This window comes from Chiloscyllium plagiosum, chromosome 29, assembly GCF_004010195.1.
Source record: "Chiloscyllium plagiosum isolate BGI_BamShark_2017 chromosome 29, ASM401019v2, whole genome shotgun sequence".
Taxonomy (NCBI): Eukaryota; Metazoa; Chordata; class Chondrichthyes; order Orectolobiformes; family Hemiscylliidae; genus Chiloscyllium; species Chiloscyllium plagiosum.
In genome coordinates, this window is record NC_057738.1 from 33,113,309 (window position 1) to 33,128,109 (window position 14,801).

Genomic DNA, 14,801 nt, shown 5'->3' on the forward strand with positions numbered 1-14,801 from the left:
GGAGGCTGGTACAATTGCAACATTTAAGAGGCATTTGGATGGGTATATGAATAGGAAGGGTTTGGAGGGATATGGGCCGGGTGCTGGCAGGTGGGACTAGATTGGGTTGGGATATCTGGTCAGCATGGATGGGTTGGACTGAACGGTCTGTTTCCATGCTGTACATCTCTATGAATGTATGAATGAATAAGCCTACCTGTAAAGTCGCACTCTGTACACTTAAAAATGTCTTCATAATGGCAAGCAGAATGCATATCTCTCACATGCTCAGAAGAATAGAAGGATGGGCACTTTGAACAGTAGAACAGGCCTGGCTTTTGTTGATGGGTGACTTCATGCAATTTCCAATCATTCCGCCTGGTGAAACCCTTCTTGCAAACTGAGCAACTGTAGCTCAAGCTTTTGGGATTGTGGCCCTTGAGGTGCTGTTCCATCAAGGTCCACTCTGTCATGCAGGAGCTACAGTACATGCATTTAAAACCTGTATCACTATCATGACAGTTCAAGTGAAGGTTATAAATATCTTTTGACTTAAAGTCTAGTTTGCACGTCTTGCAAATATAACATTTATTTTTCAAGCCAGTTTGAGAGTTACCAGCATTATTGGAATGTCGGTTTTCACTCCGCTTTTTCTTACTGAGATGCCTTTGCTTCTTCAGAATGATATGATCATCACTGGTTTCCATGTTCATTGTATGAGTTTTATTACTGTTGGATATTCGGCAAAGGCCTAGTGACATAAGGTGCTCTGACTGAGCTTCCTCATCATCTTCAGGCACAGCTGTCCCAACGGACCCTGGTACCACAGAGTGAGGTCCGTCCAACTGAAAAGGTGTAGACTCCACTTCAAACAGTGTGCTGACCTCACATGCATCAGCAGAGTGAAGATTATCATTGTGCCCTCCCAGTCCCATTTCACAGGACACTGGGCTAATGTTGTGAAACATTCTGTACATAGGAAGAAGAAATGACATCCTCTCCAGATTATCCACAATAATGTCCTCAGCCACTTTACTTTCAGTGTCAATTTCTACATCAGTACTGTATGAGGAGTCATGTTCTGTGTGACATGTGCTCGTCACTTTCTTAGAAAACTGATCATTTCTTTTGGGTTTATGAAGGTTTTCAACATGAGAGTTCATTTTGACCTTCAGGCTACTGGTGAATGTGCAGATTTTACATCTGTAAACTTCAACAAGGAATATTTCCACAAAGTCTTTAAACTGGTTCTCAATGTCTTCCATATTCCTTACACATAAACTGCACGTGGTAGTCTCTTCTGACAAATGTAAAGTCACTGGTGGAATGTTCTGGTACACAAATGTAGCTTCATTCATCTTCTTCAAAATGATAGTATCTGCAAATACAGAACACAAACTGAAATGGCAAACTGTAAAAGCCTCTACAAGTCTAGTTGTCACTGCTGTGTAAATCCTTCATCAAAGTTTATGATGTAGAAAATTGTCGAATATAGCTTTTAAAATACAATTCATGAAGAAAAATATATTAAACAAACAATTAACTCTGCATTTTTTGATTGTGAAGTTAGATTATGATATTAGTTATAGTGGCGGCTAAAAATGAGGCAATTAAATAAATCAAAATGACAAAGCAATCGGGGATTGAAATTCCTTGTGTCAATAACTTCAGCAAGAATGCTGGCACGATTACAGGATGAGGTTTTCCATTATTAATCACAATGAATTATCTTTAGAATTAACTAGATCTTGTTTTTCTTTTATCCTACACTCAAAGTATGGTGCATGGTGTAAAGCTGTATATTTTCTTGGTTTATGAAACTTTCAGGATTAGAAAATGTGGGTTACATAGGTTGCTCTTCTGTATATTCATCATCATAAAGACAAACTTAGATCCCAATACTGACTTAAAATCATGCATGTAAAGATACTGGCAGACATTTCCTTTCATGCCAGTGCCACAACCTAGGGTCAATACTGTTGGAGCTGAAAATGTGTTGCTGGAAAAGCGCAGCAGGTCAGGCAGCATCCAAGGAACAGGAGAATCGACGTTTCGGGCATAAGCCCTTCTTCAGGAAACGTCGGGCTTATGCCCGAAACGTCAATTCTCCTGTTCCCTGGATGCTGTCTGACCTGCTGCGCTTTTCCAGCAACACATTTTCAGCTCTGATCTCCAGCATCTGCAGTCCTCACTTTCTCCTCAATACTGTTGGAGCCTGGTTACTGATGCTTGCAAAAGATGTAGAGTGTGAAGATAAAATCCAATACCAGGGTCCTGTGCTTAAAAAACGGAGACTACAATAAGATGAGGGATGACTTGGCTAACGTAGACTGGAAACAAAGACTTTATGGTGGGACAGTTGACGAACAGTGGAGAACTTTTAAAGCAAAAGTATATTCCAGTGAAAGGGAAGGACTAAAAGAAAAGGGGTATTCTGCCATGGGTGTCTAAGGAAATAAAGGAGGCTATCAATTTGAAAGGTAAGGCATACAAAGTGGCTAAGATCAGCAGGAAACTAGAAGATTGGGAAAGCTTATAAAGGAGGAGAAAGTGAGGTCTGCAGATGCTGGAGATCAGAGCTGGAAATGTGTTGCTGGAAAAGCGCAGCAGGTCAGGCAGCATCCAGGGAACAGGAGAATCGACGTTTCGGGCATAAGAAGGGTTTATGCCCGAAACGTCGATTCTCCTGTTCCCTGGATGCTGCCTGACCTGCTGCGCTTTTCCAGCAAAGCTTATAAAGGTCAACAGAAAGCCGCAAAAAGAGCTACAAAGAAAAGTAAGATAGAACACGAGAAAAAACTAGCACAGAATATAAAGACAGATAGGAAAAGTTTCTATAAATATATAAAATGAAGAAGAGTGACTAAAGTAAACAATGGTCCTTTAGAGGATGAGAAGTGGCATTTGGTCATGGGATGTGATGAAATGGCCGAGGCATTGAATAGGTATTTTGTGTCGGTGTTCACAGTGGAGGACACTAATAACATGCCAGTAATTGACAAAGAGACGATGATAGGTGATGATCTGGAAACAGTCATTATTACAGAAGAGGTAGTGGTGGGCAAGCAAATGGATCTAAAGATAAACAAGTCTCCTGGCCCTGCTGGAATGCATTCCAGGGTATTAAAAGAGATGGCGGGAGAAATAGCAAGTGTACTTGTGGTAATTTTTTCAAACCTTGCTGGACTGTGGGGCAGTTCCAACAGATTGGGAAACAGCAAATGTGGAGCCACTGTTTAAAAAGGGCAGTAGACTAAAAAAAGGGGAATTATAGACTGGTTAGCTTAACTTCTGTAGTGAGGAAGATGCTTGAGTCTTTCATTAAGGAGGAAATAACAAGGCATCTAGATAGAAATTGTCCTGTTGGACAGATGCAGCATGAATTCATGAAGGGCAGGTCACAGTTAACTAATCTTTTGGAATTCTATGAAGACATTATCAGCACGGTGGGCAACAGGGACCCAGTGGATGTGATGTACCTAGATTTCCAAAAGGCCTTCAACAAGGTGACACACAAGAAGCTGCTACATAAGATAAGGATACATGGCGCTATGGGTAAAGTATTAGCACAGACAGAGGATTGGTTGACTAACAAGAAGCAAAGAGTAGTGATAAAGGAGTGCTATTCTGGCTGGAAATCAGTAACTAGTGGCATGCTACAGGGATCAGTGTTGGGAACACAATTATTCACAATTTATATAGATGATTTGGAGTTGAGGACATGTGTAGTGTGTCAAAGTTTGCAGATGACACTAAGATGAGTGGCAGAGCAAAGTGTGCAGAGGACTGTGAAACTTTGCAGAACACAGATACTTTAAGTGAGTGGACAAAGGTCTGGCAGATGGAATACAATGTTAATAATGTGAAATCATCCATTTTGGTAGGAGTAACAGTAAAAAAGGACTATTACTTGAATGGTACAAAGTTATAGCATGCTGCTGTGCACAGGGGGCTAGGTGTCCTAACGCATGAATCACATGGTCTGTAGGTACAACAGGTAATTAAGAAGGCAAATGGACTCCTGTCCTTCATTGCTAAAGGGATTGAGTTAAAAGCAGGGAGATTATGTTACAGCTGTATAGGGTGAGGCCACACCTGGAGTACTGCATGCAGTTTTTGTCTCCTTACTTGAGAAAGGATGTACTGTCACTGGAGGGAGTGCAGAGTAGGTTCACTAGGTTGTTTCTGGAGTTGGTGGGGTTGGCTTATGAGGAGAGACTGAGTAGACTGGGACCATATTCATTGGAATTTAGAAGAATGAAGGGGGATCAAACAGATAAAATTATGAAGGGGATAGATAGGATAGATGTGGATAGGATGTTTCCACTGGCAAGTGAAACTAGTAAAAGAGGTCATAGCCTCAAAATTAGGGGGAGCAGGTTTAGGACTGAAATGAGAAAGAACCTCTTCACCCAGAGGGTTGTGAATCTATGGAACTCCCTGCCCAGTGAAGTAGTTGATGCTACTTCAATAAAAGTTTTTAAAGCTAAGATAGATTTTTTTTTGAACCATGAAAGGATTAAGGGTGATAGTAAGAAGGCGGGTAAGTGGAGCGAAGGCCACGAAAAGATCAGCCATGATCTTATTGAATGGCAGAGCAGGCTCAAAGAGTCAGATGACCTACTCCTGCTCCTAGTTCTTATGTTCTGCCAGACCCTTATTACCATTCGCAACACTATACAAGATCCATTACTGATAAAAGGATTCACAGTTCAATTTATAACTTCAGTACAACCCTATGCATTCTGCCTGTGGTTAAGGTGACACAATATTTATAGTTTATGACATAATTTTAACAATAACTGTTCCAAGGGACAAACAGAGAGTTAAAACAGAAATAATGTTTTGGTCATTGAAGTACCAGGGTTGAGTCATTTCAAGTATTCAGACCTTCCTCTTGAAATCCTAATTTTACTCCTGGTGGTAACATGTATCATATAATCTGTGAACATATAACAGGACTCATAGATGGGAGGTTGTGGGCAGTGACAGTGTTTCTATCAGATAGTGTGGGTTCAAGTCAGACCTTTTTTTTAAAAACTTATTCACTCCTGGGACATTGCTGACCAGCCATCCCTGGCTGTTCTTGAGAAGGTGTGGTGAGCTGCCTTCTTGAACTGCTGCAGTCCACATGTTCAGGTTAACCCAAAATGCCCTTAGGCAGGAAATTCCAGGATTTTGACCCAGAGACAATGAAGGAACAGTGATATATTTCCAGGTCAGGATGGTGAGTGGCTTGAAGGGGAATTTGCAGTTGATAATGTTCCCATTTATCTGCTCCCTTTGTCCTTCCAGATGGAAGTGGCTATGGATTTAGAAGGAACTGTCTGAGAATCTTTGCTGAATTTTTGTAGTGCATTTTGTAAATACACACTGCTGTACTGAGAGACGGTGGTGACAGGGTGGATGTGGTGCTATTCAAGTGGGCTTCTTTGTCCTGAATGGTGTCAAGCTTCTTGAGTATTGTTGAAGCTGAACCCAGCTAGGCAAATAGGGAGTATTTCATCATATTCTTGACTTGTACTTTGAGGAATCAGGAGATGAGTACTTTGGCAAGGCTTTGAGGAATCAGGAGATGAGTTACTCACTGCAGTATTCCTAGCCCCTGACCTGCTGTTGTAGTTACTATGTTTATGTGGCGAGTCCAGTTGAATTTCTGGTCAGTGGTAATCGCAAGGATGTTGATAGAGAGGATTCAGTGAGGGCAACACCACTGAATCTCAAGGGGCGGTGGTTGGATTGTCTCTGATTGGAGATGATCATTACCTGGCATTTGTGTGGCATGGAAATTACTTGCCGCTTGTCAGCCCAAGCCGGAATATTGTCCACATTTTATTACATTTGAACATGGACTGATTCATATCTGAGGATTTGCAAGTGGTGCTGCACAGTATGCAATTTTCAGCAATCATCCTTATTATGGAGGGCATGTATTGATGCAGCAGCTAAACACAGTTCGGCCTAGGACACTACCCTGAGCAATTCCTGCAGAGTTGCCCTGCAGCTGAAATGACTGGTCTCCAAAAGCTACAACCATCTTCCTGCATGTCAGGTATGTTATAGACTAGGCCAGACCACTGAAAACATTCTTAAGCAGGCAGCCCACACCATAATTTTGCAATTTATTTCAGTAAGTGTACAGTGAAAATTATCCAGGTAGCTAGGTTGACTACCAGGTTTTAAAACAGACAAAAATTTATTCACAGAATTATACAATGAAACACAAAAAACAGAATAAAGAACGCCTACAGAAATCAGTCTATCCAAACTAGACTTAATTTTGCTGCTCCGAATATACACAACAGTCCCAATAAGCAAACCCTCTTGCATCACAGCTAGAAAGAATGGAACACATGCTTACAGGTTGAAGTTAGAAGGGAGGGAGAGAGAGAGAGAGAGAGAGAGAGAGAGAGAGAGAGAGAGAGAGATTCCACACGGCTCACTGTTGAACTCCCGACAGTTCTGGACTGAACTAAACTGCTCAGCTAGAGAGATGACCACTCCCCTTTCATTATACAGATCACTTCTAAAACATGACCACTTTGGCCTTAAGTCCCAGCTATTTACATATAAACAAAAAGACCTCTCAATACCCTTTAACCTCTGTACCAAACTAGACTACTCGGAACCGAGAGCAGTTCATTACCCCTCTGGAATAAACACCAAGGACATATTAACCTTGAGAAAAGAAACCAGCTTTGTGACACATTTAACTCCAACAAACAGAGATTTTGCCCCAATACCCACTGATTCCAGTTTTGCTAGGGTTCCTTGATGACAAAAGGTGTTACTCTCCCTCCAACTCCGGAATTCAGCTCTTTTGTCCATGTTTGAACCAAGGCTATAATGAGGTCAAGAGCTGAATGGTCCTGGCAGAACCCAAACTGGGTGTCACTGATCAGGTTGTATCTGAGCAGGAACCCATCACTTTACTGAATATCAAAAATAAACTGATGAGGCAGTAATTGGCCAGGATGGATTTGTCTTTCTTTTTATGTACAGGTTCCCTGACGCTGTGAGACAGCAGTGCTAACCATGCCACTAGTGCTGGGGACTACTGCAGGAGACTGAGATGGATCATCCACTTGGCACTTCTGGCCGAAGATTATTGTGAATGCTTCAACTTTAACTTTTCACATTAATGTGCTCGGCTCTTCCATCACTGAGGATGGGAATACTTGTGCAGCATCCTCCTCCAGTGAATTATTAATTGCCCACCACCATTCACGACTACGTGCTGCAGGGCTGCACAGCTCAGATCTGATCTGTTGCTTGAGGGATTACTTAGTGGTCTATCATTTGTTGCTTATGCTGTTTGGCATGCAAGAAGTCCTGTCCGGTAGCTTCACCAGGTTGAAACCTCATTTTTAGGTATGTTTGGTGCTGCTCCTGCACACATACCTCCCTGCACTCTCCATTTAACCAAGGTTTGATGGTAATGGTTGAATGGGGGAATATGTCAGGTCATGAGGTTGCAGATTGTGTTGGGACACACGATATCCCACAGCACCTCATAGATGTCCAGTCTTGAATTACTGGATCTGTTCGAAGTCTACCACATTTAGCATAGTGACAGGGCCACACGACAGAATGGAGGGTTGGCTGTGACATAACATGCCTGAACAGATTGATTAAAAATATTTTTAATAAACAGGACTCCTGTGCAAAGAGACTGGAGTTCTACTGCACGACCTGGTGTAATGATATGCTGAAAAAAAGGTCTGTGACCCTTAGTGAAAAAAGCTGGCCTGCAATGCCAACATATTTAAACATAAACAAAAACATTTGGAAAATAGCTGTGCTTACAGTAACATAAGAGAGTAATGCAGATATTAAGCAGCACTCCCAGCTACAAAACATCTGGAAAACTACCAGTAACCAGGGCAACAGGAAATGCTGACCCTCGCACCCCAGAGATGGATAAAGGAATATCATAATATAGCAGTTTAAATTCTTGTCGACAATCATCTTATGGGATTACAGACCTCAGGTAGAATCTATCGTCATGAAACGGAAACTTTCCACAGTGACACTTGCTCCGCTCGGGCCAACGATAAGTCAGATAGCATCACTCTCTCCCACTGAACTGCCGGAAGCTGAGCCTGGCGCATGCGTTCTGGTGGATTGTTGGTCGGTGACGTCACCAACCCTCGGCAAGGACTTCAAGTCCCAAAATGCAACCGTACTAGACCTAACGACGTCACAGATCTGACGTCTTCTCTCCCCTACCCCCACCACCCAAAAGTCAGGACATATGCAAAGAGACTTTGTTTCTGCAATGACTTGGTTTATAACTTTTTGGTGAGCTCGAGTAATAAACAACTGCATTGATTTCTGTAAACAGTTGTGCGGTGTTTGCTTTTGTTAAGAGAACTGTAAATCTTTTCCTTCAGAATCCCAACATTTTTCCAGGCTATTCAGGAATGATTTTAGGAAATACAATTGCACACAATGTGGCACAGTAATTTGGATCTTTTAGAGGGTTCTTTAGAGGGTAGTGCAATGGTATGCCCCTACCAGAAGACATGGGTCCAAATCCCATCCTCTCGAAAGATGTTGTAATAACATCTCTGGGTGGTATAGTGGTTCAGTGGTTTGCACTGCTGCCTTACAGTACCAAGGAGCTGGGTTCAGTTCCTACCTCGGGCGACTATCTGTGTAGAGTTTGTACATTCTCCCTGTGTCTGTGTGGGCTTCCTCTGCGTGCACTAGTTTCTTCCCACAATACAAAGATGTGCAGGTCAGGTGAATTGGCCATGCTAAATTGCACCTACTGATAGGTGCGTTAAATGGGGAATGGGTCTGGGTGGGTTACGCTTCAGAGGGTCAGTGTGGACTTATTGGGCCAAAGACCCCGTTTCCATACTAATCTTTCTAAGCAGCTGATTAGGAAAATATTTGGAATTGTCTTCAGCCAGAAATGAAACAGGGCACGTCAATTTAGCAACTCAAGCCTGCTGTATTTCAGGGCTGATCTGCAGCCCAATTACATACATTACATTACATCTCACCAAGGCACTGCACAGCTGCAGTAAAACTTCTCCTTTATATTTCATTTATCGTGCAACAAATGACATTACATTTGCATTCCCAATCACTTGCTATAACTGAACAGTAACTTTTTGTGACTCTACAGCCAGGACACCCAGATTCACCTAAACTATCCAGATGCAGTTTCTTTCTATATACTATACTGCTTTTGTATTCTTCCTGCCAAAGTGGACCAGTTCATATTCATGGAATCCCTACAGTGCAGAAAGAGGACATTAGGCGCATCAAGTCTGCACTGGTCCTCCAAAGAACATCCCACCCAGAACCAGTCCCTAAACTATCCCCATAACCGCGCATTAACCATGGCTAATCTATCTAGCCTGCATATCCCTGGATACTACAGACAATTTGGCGTAGCTATTCAAGTTAACCTGCACATCTTTGGACTGTGGGAGAAAACCAGAGCACCATGCAGACATAGAGCGAATGTGCAAATTTCACACAGACAACCTGCATCCCTGGTGCTGTGAGGCAGCAATGCTAATGACTAAGCCACCAACCTGTTCCCATTTTATATTTTCTCACAATATACTCCATCTAATAAATTTTTGCTCATTTACCATCTGTCTTTGTTCCTTTGTATAATCTTCAACTCCTAATGACTGGAGTTTTTCAGACTGGAGGTCTTAGACTACTGGAGTACCAGAAGGAATGGTGCTGGGTCCACGATTTTTCATCACTTATGTAAGTGATTTGGATGTGAACATAAGAGGTATAGTTAGTAAGTTTGCACATGACACTAAAATTGGAGGTGTACTGGACAGCGAAGAAGGTTATCTCAGTTTACAATGGGATCTTGATCAGATGGGCCAATGGGCTGAGAAGTGGCAGATGGAGTTTAATTTAGATAAATGTGAGGTGCTACATTTTGGGAAAGCAAATCTTAGCAGGACTTATACACTTAATGGTAAGGTCCTAGGGAGTGTTGCTGAATGAAGAGACCTTGGAATGCAGGTTCATAACTCCTTGAAAGTGGAATCGCGGGTAGATAGGACAGTGAAGAAGGTGTTTGGTATGCTTTCCTTTATTGGTCAGAGTATTGAGTACAAGAGTTGGGAGGTCATGTTGCGGATGTACAGGACATTGGTTTACAACGGGATCTTGATCAGATGGGCCAATGGGCTGAGAAGTGGCAGATGGAGTTTAATTTAGATAAATGTGAGGTGCTGCATTTTGGGAAAGCAAATCTTAGCAGGATTTATACACTTAATGGTAAGGTCTTAGGGAATATTGCATGCAATTCTGGTCTCCTTCCTATCAGAAGGATGTTGTGAAACTTGAAAGGGTTCAGAAAGGATTTACAAGTGTTTTGCCAGGGTTGGAGGATTTGAGCTAGAAGGAGAGGTTGAATAGGGAGGGGCTGTTTTCTATGGAGCGCGAAGGCTGAGGGATGACCTTATAGAGGTTTATAAAATCATGAGGAGCATGGATTGGATAAATAGACAAAGTCTTTTCCCTGGAGTGGGGAGTCCAGAACTAGAGGGCATAGGTTTAGGGTGAGGGGGGAAAGATATAAAAGAGACCTAAGTGGCAGAGACCTAAGTGGCAACTTTTTCATGCATAGGGTGGTACGCATATGGAATGAGCTGCCAGAGGAAGTGGTGGAGGCTAGTACAATTGCTACATTTAAAAGGCATCTGGATAGGCATATGAAAACGAAGGGTTTGGAGGGATATGGGCCGGGTGCTGGCAGGTGGGACTAGATTGGATTAGGATATCTGGTCGGCATGATCAAGTTGAACCGAAGGGTCTGTTTCCATGCTGTACATCTCTATGACTCTATGACAACTTACCTTCCTATTTATCTTGGTGCCATCAGCAAATTAGCAGCCACACATCTGGTCCTGCCATAAAAAGTCAATGACATATTATTACAAATAGTTGAGGCCCCAGCACAGATGCTTGTGGCATTTCACTAGTTGCTGTATGTCAACTGAAAAATATCCTTAGCTCTCTGCATCCTGTCAGCTAATCAATCTTTTCTCTATGCTAATATGTTACTCCCTATATCATGTACTCTTGAGTAATAACCTCAGATGTGGCACATTATCAAATGCTTTGGAAATCCTATTACACCACATATTTTATTCACTTTCCTTGTCACTCCCTCAAGAAGTTCCAATAAATAAGGTAAACACTACTTCCCTTTCACACAGCCTCTCAGCCCTACTCTGCATGATCATATTCTGACTTGCTTGCTTAATATTGGATTCTAGCGGCTGTGACAGATGCTAGGTTAACGAACCTATTGTTCTCTGCATTTTGTCTCTTTTCCTTGAAGGCAAAGCATTACATTAGTTACTTTCCAATCCATTGGGACGTTTTGGAATCCAGGTCACCAATGAATGTACCCTTTTATCACACAAACTAAACTCTTTTAATAACTTTAAATTTGTCATTCGTGTATTTGGCGTGATGAGTGCAACATGAACATTTTCGGTAAATGTGTCTCTCTTTTTAGCAATGCAGAGTTCATTATTTAGCAAAACAAAAGAATATTGATAAGATTATAGATTGGCTACATTCATCGTCAATAAGTATGAAGTGACGAAAAACATAAAAATGGAATATGTATAGCAGACACCTCAAATCCCTGGAGAGTTATCAAGAGTGCAAAACTCAACAACAATGTCCACTGGCAGGACAGGTTTACCAGTGTAACAATCCTCTCCCATGCCAATAGCCCAGTATTAAGGCACTGTTCCCGCTAAACCAGCTGAGATGGCTGGGCCGCTTTGTCTGCATTGTCCAACGCAAAACATTCTAAACGTGTGGGAGAAAGTGAGGACTGCAGATGCTGGAGATCAGAGTTGAAAAGTGTGGTGCTAGCAAAGCACAGCAGGTCAGGCAGCATCCTAGGAGCAGGAGAATTGACATTTTGGGCATAAGTATTTCATTAGGAAGGGTGAAGGGATTATGCCTGAAACCTCGATTCTCCGACTCCTCAGATGCTGCCTGACCTGCTGTGCTTTTCCAATGCCACATTTTTCGATTCTAAATAAGTGCTCTACTCCGAGCTCTGCAATGGTAAGAGATCACTAGGAGGGCAAAGGGAACACTATGAGGACATCTTGAAAGCCCCCCCCTAAATAAATCTGACATCTCCACTAACACTTAGGAATCACTTGCCCTAGAAAACACAAACTATCGAAGAAGCATCTGCCGAGGAGACAACCACTCTCAGCATCACCAAATGGAGCATGTGGAAGCCAAACACAAGCAACGGAAAGAGCCTGCAGAAGACACAGTGTCTCATCCATCCTGCTCCCCAACATCACTTGAGGCAGAATCTGTGGCTGTAAGTTTTCAGCCACTGAAGAACCACCCCGTTAGAGTGAAAGCATGTCATCCTAGATGGTGAGGGAATGCCAAAGAATAAGAAGGTATACTCACACTCTTCCAGGTTTTTGCCCCATAGACTGTGAAGGAACAATGATATATTTGAAAGTCAGGAAGATGTGTGACTTGGAGACGTTGCAGGTGATAGTATTGCCATTTGTTTGTTGTCCTTGTCCTTCCGGGTGGCTGAGATTAGCTGCATCCATGCATGACCAAATAATTCAGGGCATACTCCTGAATCTCTCAAATGAGTAGATAATATTCAAAAACCAGGACTCGTGATGTCTTAACTGATACTAGGTGAGGAAACCAATAGATTTGTTGCAACCTGATGTCAGTGTCTTTGGGTTAAAAATTGGTCAGATTTTTCCTCCCGATTCCTACTTGATGATTGAAGCCAAGGAGGAGTGAAAAACCTTGCATTTAAAAGCAGTGAGGAAGAGAAAGTTAAATGACAGAAGAGACAAGTTTCAAGATCAATAGAGTGATGAGAAACAGCAATAGATCCAAGACAGTGCCAAATTTTTTTAAATTTACTAATGGGATATGGGCATTACTGGGTGGCCAGCATTTATTGGCCATCTCTTGTTGTCCTTGAGAAGATGGTGGTGAGCTGCTTTTTTGAACTGCTGCAGTCCACAATGCCGTTAGGGAGAGAATTCCATAATTTTGACCCAGGAACTGAAAAGTAATGGTGATATATTCCAAGTCAGAATGTTGGAGGGGAACTTGCAGTGGTCATGTTCCCATATCTCTGCTGCTCTTTACCGCCCATGGAAGTGGTTGTGGATTTGAAGGTTCATCTAAGGATCATAGGTGAATTTCTGCAGTCCCTCTTGTAGACAGTACAAACTGCTGCAGCATTAATGGTGGAGGCAGTAGATGTTTGTAGATTAGGTGCCAATCAAATGGGCTGCTTTCTCCTAGATGGTGTCCAGCTTCATGAGTGTTGTTCAAATTGCACTCATCAAGGAAAATGGGTAGTATTCCATCACATTCCTGACTTGTGTCTTGCAGATGGTGGACAGGTTTTAGGAGTCAGGAGGTAAGCTATCTGCTGCAGTATTCCTAATCTCTGATCTGCTCTTGTATCCACAGTCTTTATATATCAAATACAGTTGAATTTCTGGTCAATGGTAACCCCCAGGATTTGGCCATGGGGGATTCAGTGATGGCAATGCCATTAACTGCCATGATGGTTAGATCATTTGATATTGGAGATGATCTTTGCCTGATACTTGTGTGCTTCAAAAATTACTTTCCACTTTTCAGCCTATGTCCGGATATTGTCAAAGTTCTATTGCATTTGAGAATGGACTACTTCAGTACCTGAAGAACTGTGAATGTTACTGAAGACTGCAATCATTATAGTTAATATCCTCACTTTTGACCTTATGGTGGAGGAAAAATCATTGATGAAGCAGCCGAAGGTGGTTGGGCCTAGGACACTGACCTGAGGAACTCCTGTAGAAATGTCACAGAGCTGGGATAACTGACCTCCAACAAGCACTATCATCTTCCATTGTGCCAGGTTTGATTTAAACCAGCAGGGAGATTGCCTCTTGATCCCCATTGATTCCAATATAGCAGAACTATTGAGCTGAGCTACTTCTTTGTGATATTTAGTAGCATCACACAGCTATGATCATCACCTTCAACTAATTAAAGTATTTGACCTCATACTTACAATATAAGTAATCCTGAAACATGCTTGCTGATCCAAAATTCCTGATTCAACACATTTCAGTTCCTACAGGCAATGTAAAAGTTCATAATTTACTTAATTAAGCCAAGTATTTTTGAGTTAAGAATCTCTCCTCCACCTAATTCCATTGCCCATTGTTCTCCCCTTTCTGGCCTCCGATGCCTCTCTGTCCTGCCCCCTTCTCCCAGGTGTGACTTGGTACTGCAAACTTTGCCACATGCATGACCAGCTAGAAAACAAAAATGTTTAAATTGTTGTCTAAGGTAATGGTTCTGAAAGAGTTAATGTTTAAGCTGCATTAGTTCTTCTCTACCTGATATCACACACAGTCTTTGTGTAGAGACAAGGAGTTTGACGCTCGCCTTCTTAGGGAGCAGGCATATTTTTACAGATCCCGAGAGTCTTTAGAAATTATGCCTGACTAGTAATACAAAATGTAGTTATGTTATTATGTAATAAATCATCTTGTTAGTTTAGATATGGCTCTTCTATTTAGACAAATCAGTGATCTATCTTCTACTAATAATTATACTAAATACTCTTTAAACAAAGGAGGATTGGTGGTGGTCAACTATGGCAAACAAACTTTACCCTGTGGCACATACTGGCAGAAGTGACAGATACCATGAGGTACCAGCTGTGGCAACCAAGACAGATGCCACATAAATAATGGTTAAATTTGCCAGGACTTTGGGTCACTTGTATCTTTGTTTTCTTGAGTGGCTTT

At 42.0% G+C, this 14,801-nt stretch overlaps 1 protein-coding gene across 1 annotated transcript in view; it reads right to left on the minus strand.

Moving 5' to 3' along the window:
• si:dkey-154p10.3 (zinc finger protein 25) overlaps positions 1 to 8,300 on the minus strand; it is a 38,724-nt gene extending 30,424 nt beyond the window's left edge. The window contains exons 1-2 of the mRNA XM_043719479.1: positions 7,965 to 8,300; positions 197 to 1,357 (exon numbers count right to left, since the gene is read on the minus strand). Coding sequence (XP_043575414.1) covers positions 197 to 1,337 — 1,141 coding nt within the window. The 5' untranslated portion in view covers positions 1,338 to 1,357; positions 7,965 to 8,300. The remainder of the gene's footprint in view (positions 1 to 196; positions 1,358 to 7,964) is intronic.
• Between the last annotated feature and the right edge of the window lie 6,501 nt (positions 8,301 to 14,801).